The sequence below is a fragment of the Diplodia seriata genome, assembly GCF_021436955.1.
Source record: "Diplodia seriata strain FDS-637 chromosome Unknown scaffold_6, whole genome shotgun sequence".
NCBI classification, from domain to species: domain Eukaryota; kingdom Fungi; phylum Ascomycota; class Dothideomycetes; order Botryosphaeriales; family Botryosphaeriaceae; genus Diplodia; species Diplodia seriata.
In genome coordinates, this window is record NW_027117313.1 from 308,487 (window position 1) to 324,123 (window position 15,637).

Genomic DNA, 15,637 nt, shown 5'->3' on the forward strand with positions numbered 1-15,637 from the left:
CCAGGCCCCGCTGCGGCCCTAATGAAAACGCCCGCTGCCCCAACCACTTGCTAGCTGCCAGTCCACACGCTCCCCAAATCCACGCTGCCGCCGCTCATGGCCACCCACCACAGCGCCAAACATGCTCGAAGGCACTGATGCACTTTTTACTGCGATTGCGTCATCGGTGGCGAGCGGCGCCCGCGCTGCTGCCTAGGTACCTCTCGGCGTCGCCGACGGCTCGCGCGCCGGTAGGTACCTAGATGCGCGCGCCGGTACCTCGATGCCCGCGCTGGTCGCCCACCGAAGCGCAAGCTGGTGCCGGCATGGCTGATGCGGAATCGCAGCTGGCTGCGCGAACGGCGCGGAGAGGCCTTAGGCATGAACTTTTGCGAACACGCAGCTGGGGACGGCTGCCGCCAGATGTGGCGGGCGGTCTGGAGGAGGTTCATTTCGGGAGCGCGCGCCCGCTCATGGCTCTGCGGATTGTGCTTGCCCAATAGGCATACCGCCTAAAGCAGTACTTCATGAGACGTCTGCTCTGCGGGGTCTTCAGCGTGTGTGTGCGGGTAGCTCTGTGGTTTCCGGCGCTCCAAGCCATCCCGGTGGCAGCAACGCTTTCCACCGTCCGGCGGCGCTCTGTGAGTCAGTTTCCGGCGCTCTATGAACGTCTCAGATGGAACAGATATACGAATATCATGAGGCTGCTTTCATGGTGCTGGCGATCAATTCAGCCTCAACCTCCGCCGAACCTGACAGCTTCCAGCCACAGATTTTATGTTTTCCTGTTCTATCGTTTCCTGCGTTCTTCCCACGTCCGATTCGCGCTGACACAGACACAAGAAGGTATAATGGATAGCTTGATCTTAGTTTCTGCACATCGCGATGGATAGGACGAGTCGCGGACGTGGGAGGGGAACATTTCAGTATTCAGAATGGCCATCGGCACCGAGGTACCCTCCATGATGCGGCGAGCTGTTCTCTTATGGTATAATTTGCACTTTGTCGCTATTGCATTGACAAGTCCTCAATAGGCACATATTTTGGGCGTTGTGACGTGATATGATGACTGAATTGATTCTCTTCACACGATATTTGATACCATGGTCCGTGAGCCCGTGTTCGCCTCTAAGCAAAATTAATGCAGCACTCTAAAATATTCGCAGATGATGACACACCGGCTTGGTAGAAGGCTTTCGAGTGTGGCTCCAGTAGAAGTGTCTACCAACATCGAGCACATTTGCTGAGCCCTGCAAACTTTCTGCCCCGCCTGTCTACAAGGGGTTGTCTTGAAGTTTCGCGAAGCTCCTCGTGGTGCTTTTGGGACAGACAGGAATATGAGCATCGAAAGTCTTGGTAGTGGTCTACAGGGACGCATCGATCGGTGCGGGCGATGGACCTTTGGCTTGAAAGGTCGTTGGGATGCTAGAATCAACCTGTACTGTAGTCGAAGCTAATAGAATTGACTTCAGTGGAGCCATCGAAAATATGCAGTGGTGGCATGGCGGTCGAGTGGTGCCTTCAGAGATCGTGGGTCCGGCTGGGCCGACCGCGCGGGAAGAAACATCAACTGATGGCGTGGCGATGTCTTGCGTCTTTGCAAGAACACCATAGCTCAATGTCGGGGATAGGTACCTTGACCAGCGTTTCCTGCTTCTCTGCTTGCACACATCGGGCTGCCGGCGACGTGGGCGCATGATCCCGACAGAACGACCCCGGCCGCTGTGAGCCCGCAGTCTGGCAAGCCATAAGGAGATACAACCTGCGAGGCGTGGCTGCTCGCAATTGTAATCGTCCACCAGTTGTACGTCTTACTCTTTTGAGCAGCAATACGGCGTATCGCATCCGGGCATCAAACGTGCCATCGCGTTTACTAGCTTTGGCGCTGTACAAGGGCATACGGAGCACGGTGCCCTTGGCCCATCGCGCGTGCCGAACGCGTGGTTGCCTGCCCTGGGGTGATCGCGTGGGTGGTGGTCCGGGCGCGGGCGCGGAGGGTCCATAACAACGCCTCTCTTGGACCCTGGACCCTCCTCTCTTCTTCCTCATCTTCCTCGCCCGCTCCTCTCTCTCTTTTCTCTCAACCACGATCTCTCTTTGCCTTTTGGCTTAGATCAAGCGCTTTCCTTCTCCTTGGGTCTTCCATCTGCTCCCACGCCACTGGGCTCACCTCAACTGAGCTTCCTGTCAGATCTTCAGGTAAGGTCCCTCTGCTTCCTCACTTCGCCCTCATGCCAAATGATGACAAAACTTGCACTTGAATTGACCAACAACCGGCTACGGCAAGGCGCATCACTCGACGTGGTGTAGCCATGGTTGTCTTTGAGAAAACTGAGCTGTCTGATGGCACTTCACCCCAGATTCGCCTTCGCTTCACCTTTTTTCCAGAACCCGCGCTGACGCCTCTTGACTTCCAGATCTTCTTCCGCTTCACGCCACCCTTCTGCTCCCTCAGGTCAGTCATGCGCCCTCTTCCCATCAACACTACCTTGCGCGCGACATGATGATACCCAAAGCAAGTCCGCTCAGCGGCTTGCAACGAGAGATACCCACGGCTTCACACACATTGCCGCTTGTGGTCGGATGCTGAACCGAGAGCTAATTTGAGTTTGCGCTTCATCCTTCTTTCACCGTTTTCACACCGTCCGTCTTGAAAGCTTTTCACTAATTTCTTCACTGCGTTAGAAATTTTGCGCATCGTGTCTGACTTGACCTCACTTCTCCAACACCGAGATTTTCCTCAGCAGCTGAGCTGCCATACTCTTGAAGGTAAGCGCGCACCCCTTCACTTTCTCCTTGGCATATGATGAGGGAGCCTGGCTCCCAAAAAGGCAAAGAATCTTAGAGAACCAGCCACGGCGAGATCTTCTACAGGGAGATCACGGTTTCCATGGGTTATTTCAAGAGCTTATCTGACCATGCCACTACATCTCTAAACTTTTTGCGCATTTCCAGATGTTCATCCGCTAACAACTTTGCAGATGTCTTACACTCCCGCTGGGCTGAGCCCATGCGCACCCTCGCTTCAAGCCTTTCGACCGCCATCTGCCTTCATTTCCGAGAGTACGTTCTCCACATCTCCTTCCACACACATACACACACTGCACACAATGATGAGGGCCTTTGCGCCCCAAGAACAGTTCTGAGGACTGGACTTGCCGACCTGCCACTGCGACCGCGGTCGTCCCTTACACACCGACCTCGTCCTTGGGTTTCCGGGAGCGGAGGCCGTGGCAATCTTCTGGAGCGTTCACTTGACGTCACCGAAGAGGGTCGTCGTGGGCCGGGTCTCGCCTAATCGCTTGATTCCGCAGCAAGAACCCGGTCGTTGTCGCCTTGCTCGTCGCGAGAGGCATTTGCTGGCCCGGTAACCGGGAGGCCGGTGGATACGTGCGTCGTGGTGGGGGAGGTGCCTGGTTCGTTGATTACGCCTCGTTGGAGGCAAGCATCTCTGAGACGTGTGCTTGTTTTGTTGACTTCCACTTTCGCTTGCTTCTCTTTGAAAGGATTCCTGCTAACTCGTGCTCATGCCGCAGATCTTCTCGCCGTTTCCTCATCCTCCACACGCCCATACTCAGAAACATGGTGGAGGGAAAGTCTCGGGAACGCACATAGCAGAGTTTGGGGATTTACACACGGCTTGATTGCCATCGAGGGATGCCTTGCCTCACCCGTTCACCTGGGCCTTGAGGATCTGGAGCCTGCAGCGCATCGAGATGGAAGACGACCCTTCTGGAACGTTCCGTGGCTCACCGAAATATATCGTCTTCTCGTCGATCTCCACTCGCTTCGTGATCTTTATGTCTGCCATTCGGATACGATTACCCTGGACATCAAGGAGCTCTTCCAAGGTGTTATGGGAAAGTGTCTTGATCTCCTCAACCCAAGAGTGCCTTGATCTCCCGAACCCGCCCGATTTCATTCACGATGACACCTGCCGAAGGCCCCTCGCCCGTGGTGGAGCGCACGACAACAAACCGCAGTGGATCCGCCAATGCCAGCGATAGCGACGGAGGCAACGACCACAGATTCCGCGGTGGCCGTGGTCGTGATGATTACGGAGGAGTGTCGATCCCCGGTGCCCGCCCGGTTCCATCCACGATGTCACCTGCCGTGTCGTACGGGAAGTCGCTGTACAGGTCGTTGGTCTCATTGAGAAGCGCGCTCGCCTGAGGACAAAGATTACCAGCCTTCCCAACATTTTCGCGCACATTCTGGAGAAGTCCAACGGTTACCAGGAGGGACTTCCGCGCTGGTTGCGGTCGCAATTCCTCGCTTTCAACGCTCCTGGCACGCCGAAATCATCATCGTCCAGTACCAACAGCTCTTCGGACCGTTACCCATTGCTCCACTGCTTTCTCATCCACCACACGGCCCTGAAGCGACGACACTTGAAGTACACAGTCAATAGGGTGTGCTACAACGTGTGCGTCGTGGCTATCAAGTCGTTCCACACGGCAGCATCGGCACCGGCATCCTCCGCAACTGGGACACTGAGGTGTACCGAACCGCCCTGGCAATCGATTCGCTACCCATGTTCGCCACATGGAGCCGTCGATTCGAGTGGGGTATCACAGCCGGTCCGAATCAGACGGGGAGGATAGCGAGCTCAAGGAAATGCTCGAGGCAGAGCAGGGTCGAAGAGGTGGCGGCTGAGGCTAGACTTGAGGCCGAGCAGGCGGAGGCAGAAGCCAAGCGTGAGCCTGAGGAACAAAAGCGGGCGGCAGAAGCGGCCAAGTCAGAGAGGAGGCTCCAGATCTTCAGCCAAGGCCCACAAACGCTCATCTTAGCTGGCTGACTGCCCGTTCGCGTTGATGGATAACGACAATATGGCCACCCTCCTTGAGACAGTATGAGTCCCCAAACTTGACACAGCCAGCCCGGCAGAAGAAGGTCAGTTCGCGACGCCGCTTTGGCTGCGAAGCCTTGTCATCGAGTTTACTAACACGTTGTGTAGATGGCAACGATGGCGCCATCCGCAGAGGTTGTGCTGAGCGGGCTGTAGCATGCGGTCTACGATGGTGGACAACGTGAGCTAGCCGACCGGGCTTTCCTCCCGCGCTCTTGATCAACATAGGCCACGTGGATGCAACTTGGGCTTGGAATCTGGACAGGGGGTCATTTGGTCAACACAAACTTGCGCTTGGCATCCATGGCTTTGATTCGTGGACCAGCCCGTGGTTCAAGGATCCACGGTTTGCCAACAACACCTTGCCGAGAGGAATCAACCCTTTCCGAAAGGAGTTAGAAGTGTTAGACCAGTGGGCTGGTATGTCTTGAGGTTCAAAGAATCTTTGGTTATTTTTCCAGGCTGACGGTCTTGTAACAGGTGAATAGCTCGTTGAAGCTATAGGGCTCGAAGATCCTATGGCTGGATCCCTCATCGACGTCCCTGGTGAGGAAAGAGACTGTCATCGCGGCAGAGAAGGCTCTCGCCGACGCTGTCGGTAGCACGGTATCAGGTAACTCAGACACAGCCCGCATGGATACAACTCGAGCTTCGGAGCTTCGGATCTCTGCTGGGATCGTTTGGCGAACACAGACTTGCGCCTGGCGTCCGTAGGTTTGATCCGTTTATTACCAGGCCGTCACCGTGGGCCAAGCAGCCGCGGATCTTCAGCGCCGCCTTCGAGAAGGGAGGAAGCGTATCAACGCCACAAGCTCGACGATCCATGATGTCAGCAATGATGCCTGCCGCTTTCTCCCCCTCCGCACTTCCATGGCAGCGGCACCGTCCCGGCTTAATCCGTTGAGTCTGCTGTAGCACAGCCTCCGCAGATCACTCACCCGTCCTCCGGTTACCATGCCGAGCCTTCAGTGTTCATGCTGTACCGCAAGGACAACCAAGCTGCCGTTGTAGTGAACAGCCTGGATGCTCACAACAATCGGGTTTGTGGGTGACCCAAGAACCGATATATTGTTCACTACGGAAGATACATCAGCTCAGATCATTGGCACGATGTGAAGAGCCGAGACGGATAAGGTCAGGACAGTCGGAATCTCAAGCAATGACACAGCCAACAAAGGTACCGGAAGCATACGCTCAACCGCGTGGTGTGGCGACAACTACCTACTGAGTGAGTCCGCTAGACAGACCGCTCAGTTTTGATCCTAAGCTGACAGACGACTCTAAGGCCCAGGAGACCCCCACCACCGGAGGTTAGGTTCTGGAGGCAGTTCTTTAAGTTTAGGATAGGTGGCGGGCTGTTTGCACTCGCTGATACGACAAAGCCGCGGCCCGCCATCATCTTCAAGGATTCGGATTGCCATACCTCGTGCCACCCATTCCTCTCAACCTCCACTCTGACAAACATGGCTACGAATGCGATCACCGCGTAGCCCGCTCTTTTGACTGTCTCAAACCAGCAGGTTCAGACTGATTGAGCTTGCCTGGCATTCCGCACTTCAGCAACTGAAGTCTGGCAAGTTTTCCATTGATTTGCCTCACAACATCACTCTTGCAATTGGCGAGCAGGGTCTCATAGTGCGGCTGAGACGCACAAGGAGGCTCATGCGGACTATCGTTATACCTCACGCAAGTCGTCTGACATCAATAGGTGTAGGAGGCGGAACGGTTCTGGCTCGGGGGTGGGCGGTGGACTCCTTAGTGGAATGGAAGTTATCGTCATTATGGTGTCTGTGTTTGCCGTGATGACCGCTTTGCTCCCCTTTTGCTCTGCGTGGATCACTGTCGCCTCAGGGTAGAGTTGAATGAGCTTGGGCACGGTGGGATACGTACGCAATGCCCGAACGACAATGGCTTCCGTGTTTCGATTGGGCATGCAAGACGTGATCAGGACTCATACCATGCTACTGGCCTGTAAGCATTCGTGGACTGTACAGTACCAATAACCCTTAAACATTTTCGTATTTACCAGTAATTTTGGTAGATAATATAGTTTTTACAATTTGACCCGCAAGTAAGATAGTACATTGCATTAGCCGTTTTTAGAATGGTAATTCTCGTACGCGTTTCTAGAGTCTGTGCTCTTTTTACGATAAAATCACTAATACAACACCGGATTATCGCTGCGGGCGAGTCGGTTTAACGCTTTCACCACAAAAAGAAGAATTGCGACCCAATGATATAGTAAAATCCTTATTCTGAGGTTATAGAAAGCTCGGCCAGGCACCAAAGGACATTGGCACCGGAGGAGGAACGCTAGTTAGCTCGACAAAGTGATCCTGACATATGGTGAATTCGCAAACTTGGTCGTGAGAGTCGCTTAAGATGCATGGTGTTGATTAAATACGTGGGTGGGCGACAGAGACGAGTTCGTTTTTTCATAAGCAATTACTACTCATATAAGGAAGGTTTTCCCAACACGTTGTGAGACAAGAGGTACCTTCGAGCTCTCAACATCAGCTGCAGACCAGGAATTCATGACCGCACCATCGAGGAACGGGTACATGCAGCATCGCAATCGTGGGAAAACAGAACAAAGCAAGAAGAATAAGTACCAATTGCCCAATCTGTGTTTCCCTTCCCTTCAAGACTCCTGCCGTCGGACCACGAAACCCGCCACTTCCGCATGCGAAAACCCAAGCAACCAAGAAAATGAAACGAAGCGAAACGACGCGAAGGGTCGCAAGACCTGTCGTCGAAAGAAAGCCAGCTCGGGCCCGGAGCGAGAGATTTCCCGCGCGCCTGTGCGCGTCGCTCAGGGCAGACCCGCGTCGACGAGACTGATTGGCGGGGAGATGTGCGAGCGTTGGGTCAAACCCGCGCGTGTGGAGAGCGCTACGCTTCGCCTCTACGAATCGCGCGCCGCGCCGCGCTCACCTCTCACCTCCCACCCCCGCCCTCCCAATGTCCGACGCGTCGCGCCCCGCGAAACGCGCGCGGAGAACCCCAGCGCCGCCGCCGCCGCCAACGACGAAGCCGGCGCACGCATCGCGCACGTCATCTGCCAAGGTACGTACGTACGCGGGAACCTTCTCCATCTCCTCACCATCGATGCATTGGCATGTCGCGGCGGCGGAAAGAGAGAGCGAGACAATATCGCTCCCACTCACCCAGCCATCAAGGCCTCGCTAACGGCCTCCAGAACGGCGCGACGACGACGACGACGTCCACGACCAATGGCGCCGCCGACACAGAAGACGAAGACGGCACCCCGCTGGCGTACGTCCTCAACCGCGCCATCCCGCCCATCGCCCCCACCCCGCCGGCGGCATGCCCGCTGCTGCCGCTCGGCCGCCGCGCCGCCATCGTGTCGCGCCGCTACGATCCCGCGACCATGCAGCCGCTGTACCGCGTCCGCGTCGACCCTGTGGATGTTCTCCCGGCACGAGACGACGACGACGACGACGACAATGACGACGACGACCGAGGCCGGGTACAATCAGCGGCGGCGGCGGAAGGGGCGGATGGACATGCAGAGGGCGATGGGCTGAACGGCGTTGATGATGCCGACGGCTGGGCGGAGGATCGTACCGTGCCCCTCGCGGATATACTGGCGTGGGTGTCGCCGGCGGAGCTGGAGCGGTTCGAGCTGGAGTGGGAGGACGACGTGGTGGTCATGATTGATGAGGAGGGCGCCGTGTTGCTGGTCAGTAAGGAGGTGCAGCGGGCGATGATGGGGTGGGGCCAGCAGCCGCCTTCTGCCGCCGCCGCCGCCGCCGCTGCTGCTTCTGGTCCAGATGCTGCTGTTGTTGTGCCGGCGGCTGGTGATGCACCGGCGGACGAGGCTGGGGCTGGGGCTGCGGTCCCCTCGGGGAAGCTGAAGAGGGGGAGGAAGAAGAAGCCGACGAAGGAGTTTGTTGATATGCTGCCTGCGCGGAGGAGGGGACGCCCGCCGAAGACGGCAAAGCTTATGGGTGTGGTGGTGGAAGATAGCGAGAATGCCCAGGAATCGGAAGAGGTGGTGGAGACGGCGTCGGAGACGGCGGAGTATGGGGAATGGGTCAATCCGGCGCATGTGAGGGGGACGGCGCCGGACAGCGTGGTGCCGGATTGGAGGGACGAGAGAGAAGAATCGGACTCGAGCGATGAGGACCCGTTAGGAAACTGGACAGCTGCAGAAGGACTGCTGAAGACGAAGCGGTCGGCGACGCCGAGTAGAGGATTTTCTCGTGCAGATACTGCCCAACGCGGCAAGGCGAGACGCAACGGCAGCGTACCTGCTGGCGAGCCGTCCATGCCAGCCTCACCTGTCCGGCGTTCCATGTCTAGCAACGGTGCTCGTTTACGGCGTTCGTCCATGTCGTCCAACAACTCCGCTGCTAATTCGTTCCGCACAGCAGATAGCCGTCGACATTCTATGCGTTCCAGCGCCACCCCTTCGCGTTCAAGCTCGGGAACGGGAGCAGAGGACAGAGCCGCCGGCCTGCTTTCCGCCTTCCACTCCACTCAGAAATCATCATCACGGCGGAAACGTGCGGAGGTGAAGCACTCTAACGGCACCGCGGAAGCCTCGCCGCGCGATACCGAGTCCATTACGAAAACCAAACACCGCCGCACATCTACTACCGTCCCCACCACGTCTGCTCTACATCAAGCGTCGAGCATGCTACACCCGCCCGCCGAAGGTTCCTCCTGGGAGCCGGAGGTGGACGAAGAAGAAGAATACGAGATAGAATCGATCATCCGGGATCAACTGCTCGGAAATACATGGTACTATTTGGTCAAATGGGCGAACTATCCGCAGGACGAGCATAGCTGGTTCACGGAAGAGGAACTCGACGGTGCCAGGGAAGTGCTGGATGCGTATCTCGAGCGGGTGAGAAGGAAGAAGAGAAAGGGGAGTAAGAAGGGGAAGGAAAGGGCGGTGGAGAGCCAGTTAGAATGGGATCATGATGAGGATGTTGAGATGGCATTACGATGATACGGGGCGGAGAGGTTTTGGATCGTGGGCGGCCACATTCTAGCTTGTTCGTAGCCGCGTTTGCATATGGCCTCCGCCGACCTTGGAGAGTGCTCTGTCCGGTTCTGATAGAGCTGATCCGCGTAGAATAAGAGAGACCATGATAGCCAGAGAAAGTAGATGGCGGAACGTGAGTTGCGGGTGTGTATCAACATTCTCATTCGTAGATAGACGTAAAGAGGATTTTCGGCCGTCTCTAAATTCATCTTGGTCTTTTCAAAAACCATGCTAGGTTTCTGTGTAGCTCTGTAACGGGATGTTGAAGCAGTGCATGATGCGTGTCTTGAGCCAGGTGTTGGTGGAGTTTGGCCGACTGGCAACGCTAAGCGAAAATCCGGGCGGTTGACCTCTGAAGTCAGACAGCTGTCACCCCAATATTCTGCTCCATCAGGTCCTCGGCCCACTTGTTCGCCGAAGTTTGGCGTCGAACTCGGCGTTTAGACAGGGAAGACCTAGAGAGTAGCAGTTCAGGAAAGCCTCAACTGGTGTCTCGCCGTTGGCTACGATATAGATTACTACTAACGTGTAATCCGGTCTACTGTTGCGGAAAAGATCGAGCTTCATCATCTGGAGAGCAACGGCACCAGCGAAAGGCCCTCATTTCTCTTCCTCTATCTTATGATTTTTATTGCGTGCATATCACGCGCACGCTCAACCATGATAAGGCCCGGCAATTGCTGGTTTTGTGCGAGTTCAGGTTGTGGTTCCGAAATTCTGATGTTCCTTCCGGAAGTGGCGACCAAAGGTGAGGCAGAAGACGACCCTCGGTTCGCAATCGGCCTCACTTCTGACCAACGCGACCAACTTCACCTTGCTTCCTCCGTGCCAGGCGGCCGAACATGCCGATCGCTTAGTTTCAACCCGTTCCGCCCTTCTTTTGTCGGCCGATTGCTTCGGCTTCATCCTCCACTCCGACAACACCCTTCCGCGCTCTATCGTGCCCACGCCCACTGATCGCCAGCCTCCAGCGCCTCGTGTGGCGGGAGCACGTCGAACCGTGAGTCAGCCCTCTTGCGCCCGTGGCTTCCTTGCGCACTGACCTTTGCCTGAAGGAAACAATGTGGCCGTTCAATCCGCAGCAGCTTCAACCGTCGCAGTTTTCGTTCTTCCCGCACGGGAGCCAGCTCCACTACCCGCCTCCAAACATCAACCCTGGCATGCCAACTCACAATTCAGCCCAGTCAGCTTCTGAATACTACGGTCTCGCCTACCGACCCGCGTTGTCCCACTCTCTGAACCCCCTCGAAGCCTCTCATCCACCACCGCCGACGTACTACCAACCTCTCAACCAACCCGGCCCAGGACCACCTCTCCCGGCACCTGGCTCTTACTACTTCCCCGTAGGCGATACTCCCTTCCAGGCACTCGCCTCTGACTTCCTGCCCGTACCAAACACACCTCAACCTGCACTGGCCTCTGATTACGTTTCCGTACAGCACGCTACACGCCCAGCAGCTCCACACCCAGTAGCTCCATACACATCATCACACCCGGCGTTCTCTTACACGGCTTCCGCACAGTCGACAGCTCCACGTCCGACAGCTCCACGTAGTACAGCTCCACGCACAGTAGTCCCACACACGCCGCCGTCACCCCCTCCGGCCATGCCACCCCCCAAGCGCCGCCAGCTCGCCACGGCGCGCTCCACTACACCTCTCGAACTGCCCACGGCCGTCACGCCCGTCGAGCCGTGCACGAACAAGCGCTGCCACTTCCACCGGCTCCGCTGCGGCCACGTCGTCAAGACCTCCCTCACACAACTCCCCACCGCCTGCGCCACCAACTGCATGACAGCACCCGCCACGGGCAACGCCACCGACACCTTCGGCGCCGCCCCCTTCGAATGCCCCGTCTGCGTCGCGCGCACGCTCTGCCTGCTGTGGAAGATGGACGTCGTCAACCTCCGCCGGCAGCTCCCGACGCTGGACTACAACGCATACGTGCAGTGGGTGCAGGCCAACTACGTGCGGGCGTGGGAGCAGCGGCGGCGGGTGCGGATCGCCGCGTGGATGGGGCCCGAGGAGGCGAGGAGGGAGTGCTGGCAGCCCAGCATGCGCGAGAGGGCGCTGGTGGTGTGGGAGAAGGGCGAGCAGAGGGCGCCGTATGCGATCGAGGAGTTTCGACGCGTCTATGAGAGGAGGGATGTTCACCCCGACTTCTGGAACCAGACTTATAAGGATAACACTCTGGATGCGGGCAGCGATGAGGCGGAGCCTGGCGTCGTGTATGGGAGTGTGGAGAGGCCCGGCGTCGACTTTCCGCTGGATTGGGCGGCTTAGATGAGGGGAAGGCGGAGGAGGCATCCATGGCGGGGAGGATGACAGATTGGTGCATGGGCTAGGCCATGCAGAGCCTTGATTGACCAAGGGGATGGAAAATTGAGTGTGGAAATTGATTTTGGGAGGGCGATACTTTCTTTGAGGACATCGTTTGGGGCGTGGCATGGGTCGTCTTTATGGAGGAAGCGAGACCTAACACTTGATCTGGCTATTGCAAACAGACTCATGAAACATCATTAACAGGAGCAGCCACCTAGATAGTAGAGTAGGCTTGCTGTTATAGAAATCACCATTGCTCCATCTCTCAATGCAAGCGAGTCTTGGTTTGCTAAGAAAGCGACTGTGAAAGACTAGAAATTCGTGTGGGAATCTCTCCTTCAAGGCGGTAAGCCTCTCTGCGTATGCATAGAAGCACTTTGTACTGTTTTCATGTAGGGACAACACGTTCGACGCGGTTGCCCGGCGGTGTGGTTTGTGCAACGTCCAGCTCCCGGCCATGGCTGCCGCATCGGGTAGCTGCGGCTGCCTTGACGAACTTGCTACATCCTCTCGCTCTCCACCGACACAACTTCTCACAGTCCTCGCCTGTCAAGCTCCTGCGTTGTGAAGGCCTTCTGCTCGATCAGAGAATGGCTTTCCATCTCTTCCCTCACGCAGGCGCCCTGGATGACCGTCAGCTCGTCCAGGCAATCAAACGCGAGCCGCCCTCAAGTCCACCGCCATTCCCCATGCACTCCCTCACCCCATCAAGCGGCCAACAGCGTTCCGCATCCGCCCATGATGCGCGTCTTCTGAGACCTCAGCAGCAACCAAGCCCGTTCGAGCAGCCAAACTACTACCATCATCATCACCAGCCCGGCTACCTCCTACACCAGCCCAGCTACCACCATCAGCCCAACTACCACGATCAGTCCGGCTACCACAATCAATCCGGCTACCACAATCAATCCGGCTACCACAATCAGTCCGGCTACCCCAGCCAGCCCAGCCAGCCCAGCTACCCCAGCCATCCAGCCCAGCAGCTCAGCCATCTTCCCGACTTCGCCAGCCGCATCTCGGCCATCAACCTGCCCTCTCTCACCTACTCGCCCTCCCACATCAACATCACCACCTACCACGGCCGCGCCAACGCCCCGCCGCTCCGCCAAACATGGGCCATCCCCCGCGTCTACATCTCACGCTACGAGGTAAACCAATCATCCCGTCACCACTTCCTCCCTCCTCATCCTCCTCATCCCCATCCCCCTCCGCCGTCAGCCCGTGCGTCCTCTTGGCAGCATCAGATAGCGAGTAGCAGGTGCCTCCTGCCCAGCGGAGGGCACCAGAGAATTCGGAGGAGCGATAGCTAGCATCATCCATTTCCTTCCTCTCATCCACAGCACCCGCTTTTCAACGCCTCGACACACACACTAACACCCCCTCCCAGAACCTCATCACGGCAACGACCCAGCTCTTCGCCCCCACCGCCCATCCCCTCGGCGGCAGCAGCAGCAACAGCATCCACTTCCACATATACGAAAGCAGCCACCCCTGCCCGCTCGAGCTGCTCCCGGCCGGCGGACCCTGCTGCGACGCCGACGTCTTGCAGCCCGCCGCGTGGGACGAGGGGTTGTGGGAGAGGCTGTGGTGTCTGTTCGTGCACGCGGCGGTCCCGGTCCTCGGTGGTGGACGGGAGGAGGCAACGTCGTCGGCGCCCCCGCAGATCGTCCCAGCGCCAGCATCGACGCTGCAAACACGCGGGTTGATGGGAGGTACTGGCGTTGCGGGAACGGCTTCTGCGGCGGGGTACGACCTTAGGCCGCCGCCGGGGGCGGAGATGGCTACGACGGGTGGCGTGAGGATGCCTTTGGCGGATATGCGGACAAGAATGATGCTGCCGCCGCCGTTGCCGCAAGCGCCGCCGCCGATGCCGACGCCGACGCCGGCGTCGAAGCATAGGGTGGTGGGGAAGAAGCCGAAGGGCTCGGCGCCGTTGGGTGGGTCGGAGAGGAGGCCGCATGTGGTGTCGGCGTCGCCGGAGGTGGTGGTTAAGGTGGAGAGTCCGGAGGACGAGGAGTGGAAGGAGACGAAGTGGGGAAGGAGGAAGTCAGTGAAGCGGAAAGCGGAGTCGAGCGTGCAAGAGGAGAGGGAGTCGAAGCAGCAGGTCGTGGCTGGGCGCTATGACTTGCGGTCGAGAGCTGGCCGGCGCAAGGATATGCGCGGCTGGAGCTTTGATGGGGCTGTGGATTCTGAGGAAGAGGATGTAGATGAGGCGATGGAAGAGTATGTGCGGCCTTGCGTGGTACAAGGCGGATAGGTGTCGGCCAGCTGAGAATGGAGAAGAGAAGGAGGGGTGTAGCTGATCGCTGTGGTCCGTGTTAATTTTTGTCGCTGGGGAATTTCAGGGAGGGTTGCTTGTCACGTCGGATACGTTTTCGTTGCCTTTAGCTCCATGTTGCCTTATTACAGAGAAAAGGGAGTATTTGTTAGTATGTAAGGATATGACAGGGAAGGGTTTTGCTGTTAATATGGCTGGAAAATTCTTGCTGTTTTCCTGACTTGCGTTTAGAGAACCCAATAAGCCGTATTTGTTACAGTAAACAGCTTCCGGGCCGTTGACATACACCATTCCAGGAATTAAATGGTTCTATTCGGGTCAATACAAAGCTACAAGACAAGGAGGATGGTACAGCAGACAGATAGAGTAACCGCGATAGCGGATTCAACTTAGCCACCTCGACGGAAGTTGACTCAGCGATACCAGCCGCAGTGACTTCAAGAGTGATGGCCCCCGAGCGTGCTTCTGCGGGTACTCGAATGCCGATAGAGAAGGTAAATCTGCGTTTGGTTCGGGTGCGGGCTTGCACGGCGCACATAGAGCGCCGTTATAAACGCCGTCACCATTGCCGGCGTGTTGGGAAAGGATGTTCATCTGCCGGTTGACCATCCTCGAACAAGATGAACTGAGGATATAAAACTTGCTTCTCCAGATGCGGTGGCTGCAGTTTCGGTAGTGCGGTATGCCGTTCAGGGTTGTCCCCGAAAAGTTGAGAAAATTGAATGAGATATTCGTAAATCTTCACTGATGCTTCGACCTCGGTCCTCTTGAGGCGTCCGTGTTGTATGAAACCGAACGGAATGCTGCGAGATACGAGTACTCGTGTCGAGATAGGGCGAAGGTCCGCCTTGCATCTCTCGAAATGGGAAGCCCTGATAATAGCTCTTCCGTTGAAGGTTCGCCTTCTGAATCGTTCGAATTTCACATTAAGCCGGAAGAGAACAGGTGCATCTCCGTCAGCGCTTCATAGTGTGGCAGTCTGCGCTTCAAAACCTGCGGAAGAAGCGACCTTCTGTGCCGTGGTTCGTGACCATATTGGCATTTCTGAAATTGTTTAGGAGTCAACTGTTTGGCATTTTTAACCCGCGGAAAAAGCATCGGGCTTTCGACTACGTCATACGGGGACCCATATACGTGGCCTTGAGATGTCCTGCGGTCGTTGTGATAGGCTTCGCTCCCGCCATGGAATGCGCTAC

General features: G+C 57.0%; 2 protein-coding genes across 2 annotated transcripts; both read left to right on the plus strand.

Annotated features, from left to right (window-relative positions):
* Window positions 1–7,946: 7,946 nt before the first annotated feature.
* Window positions 7,947–9,806, plus strand: SLS55_006006 (uncharacterized protein; the record flags this gene model as incomplete). The annotated part of the gene is made up of 1 exon (XM_066777444.1): window positions 7,947–9,806. One exon carries the CDS (start codon window positions 7,947–7,949, stop codon window positions 9,804–9,806), a length of 1,860 nt encoding a protein of 619 aa, XP_066631539.1.
* Window positions 9,807–11,449: 1,643 nt separating this feature from the next.
* Window positions 11,450–12,124, plus strand: SLS55_006007 (uncharacterized protein; the record flags this gene model as incomplete). Its single annotated transcript, XM_066777445.1, has 1 exon — window positions 11,450–12,124. The coding sequence occupies one exon, from the start codon at window positions 11,450–11,452 to the stop codon at window positions 12,122–12,124; it is 675 nt and encodes a 224-aa protein (XP_066631540.1).
* Between the last annotated feature and the right edge of the window lie 3,513 nt (window positions 12,125–15,637).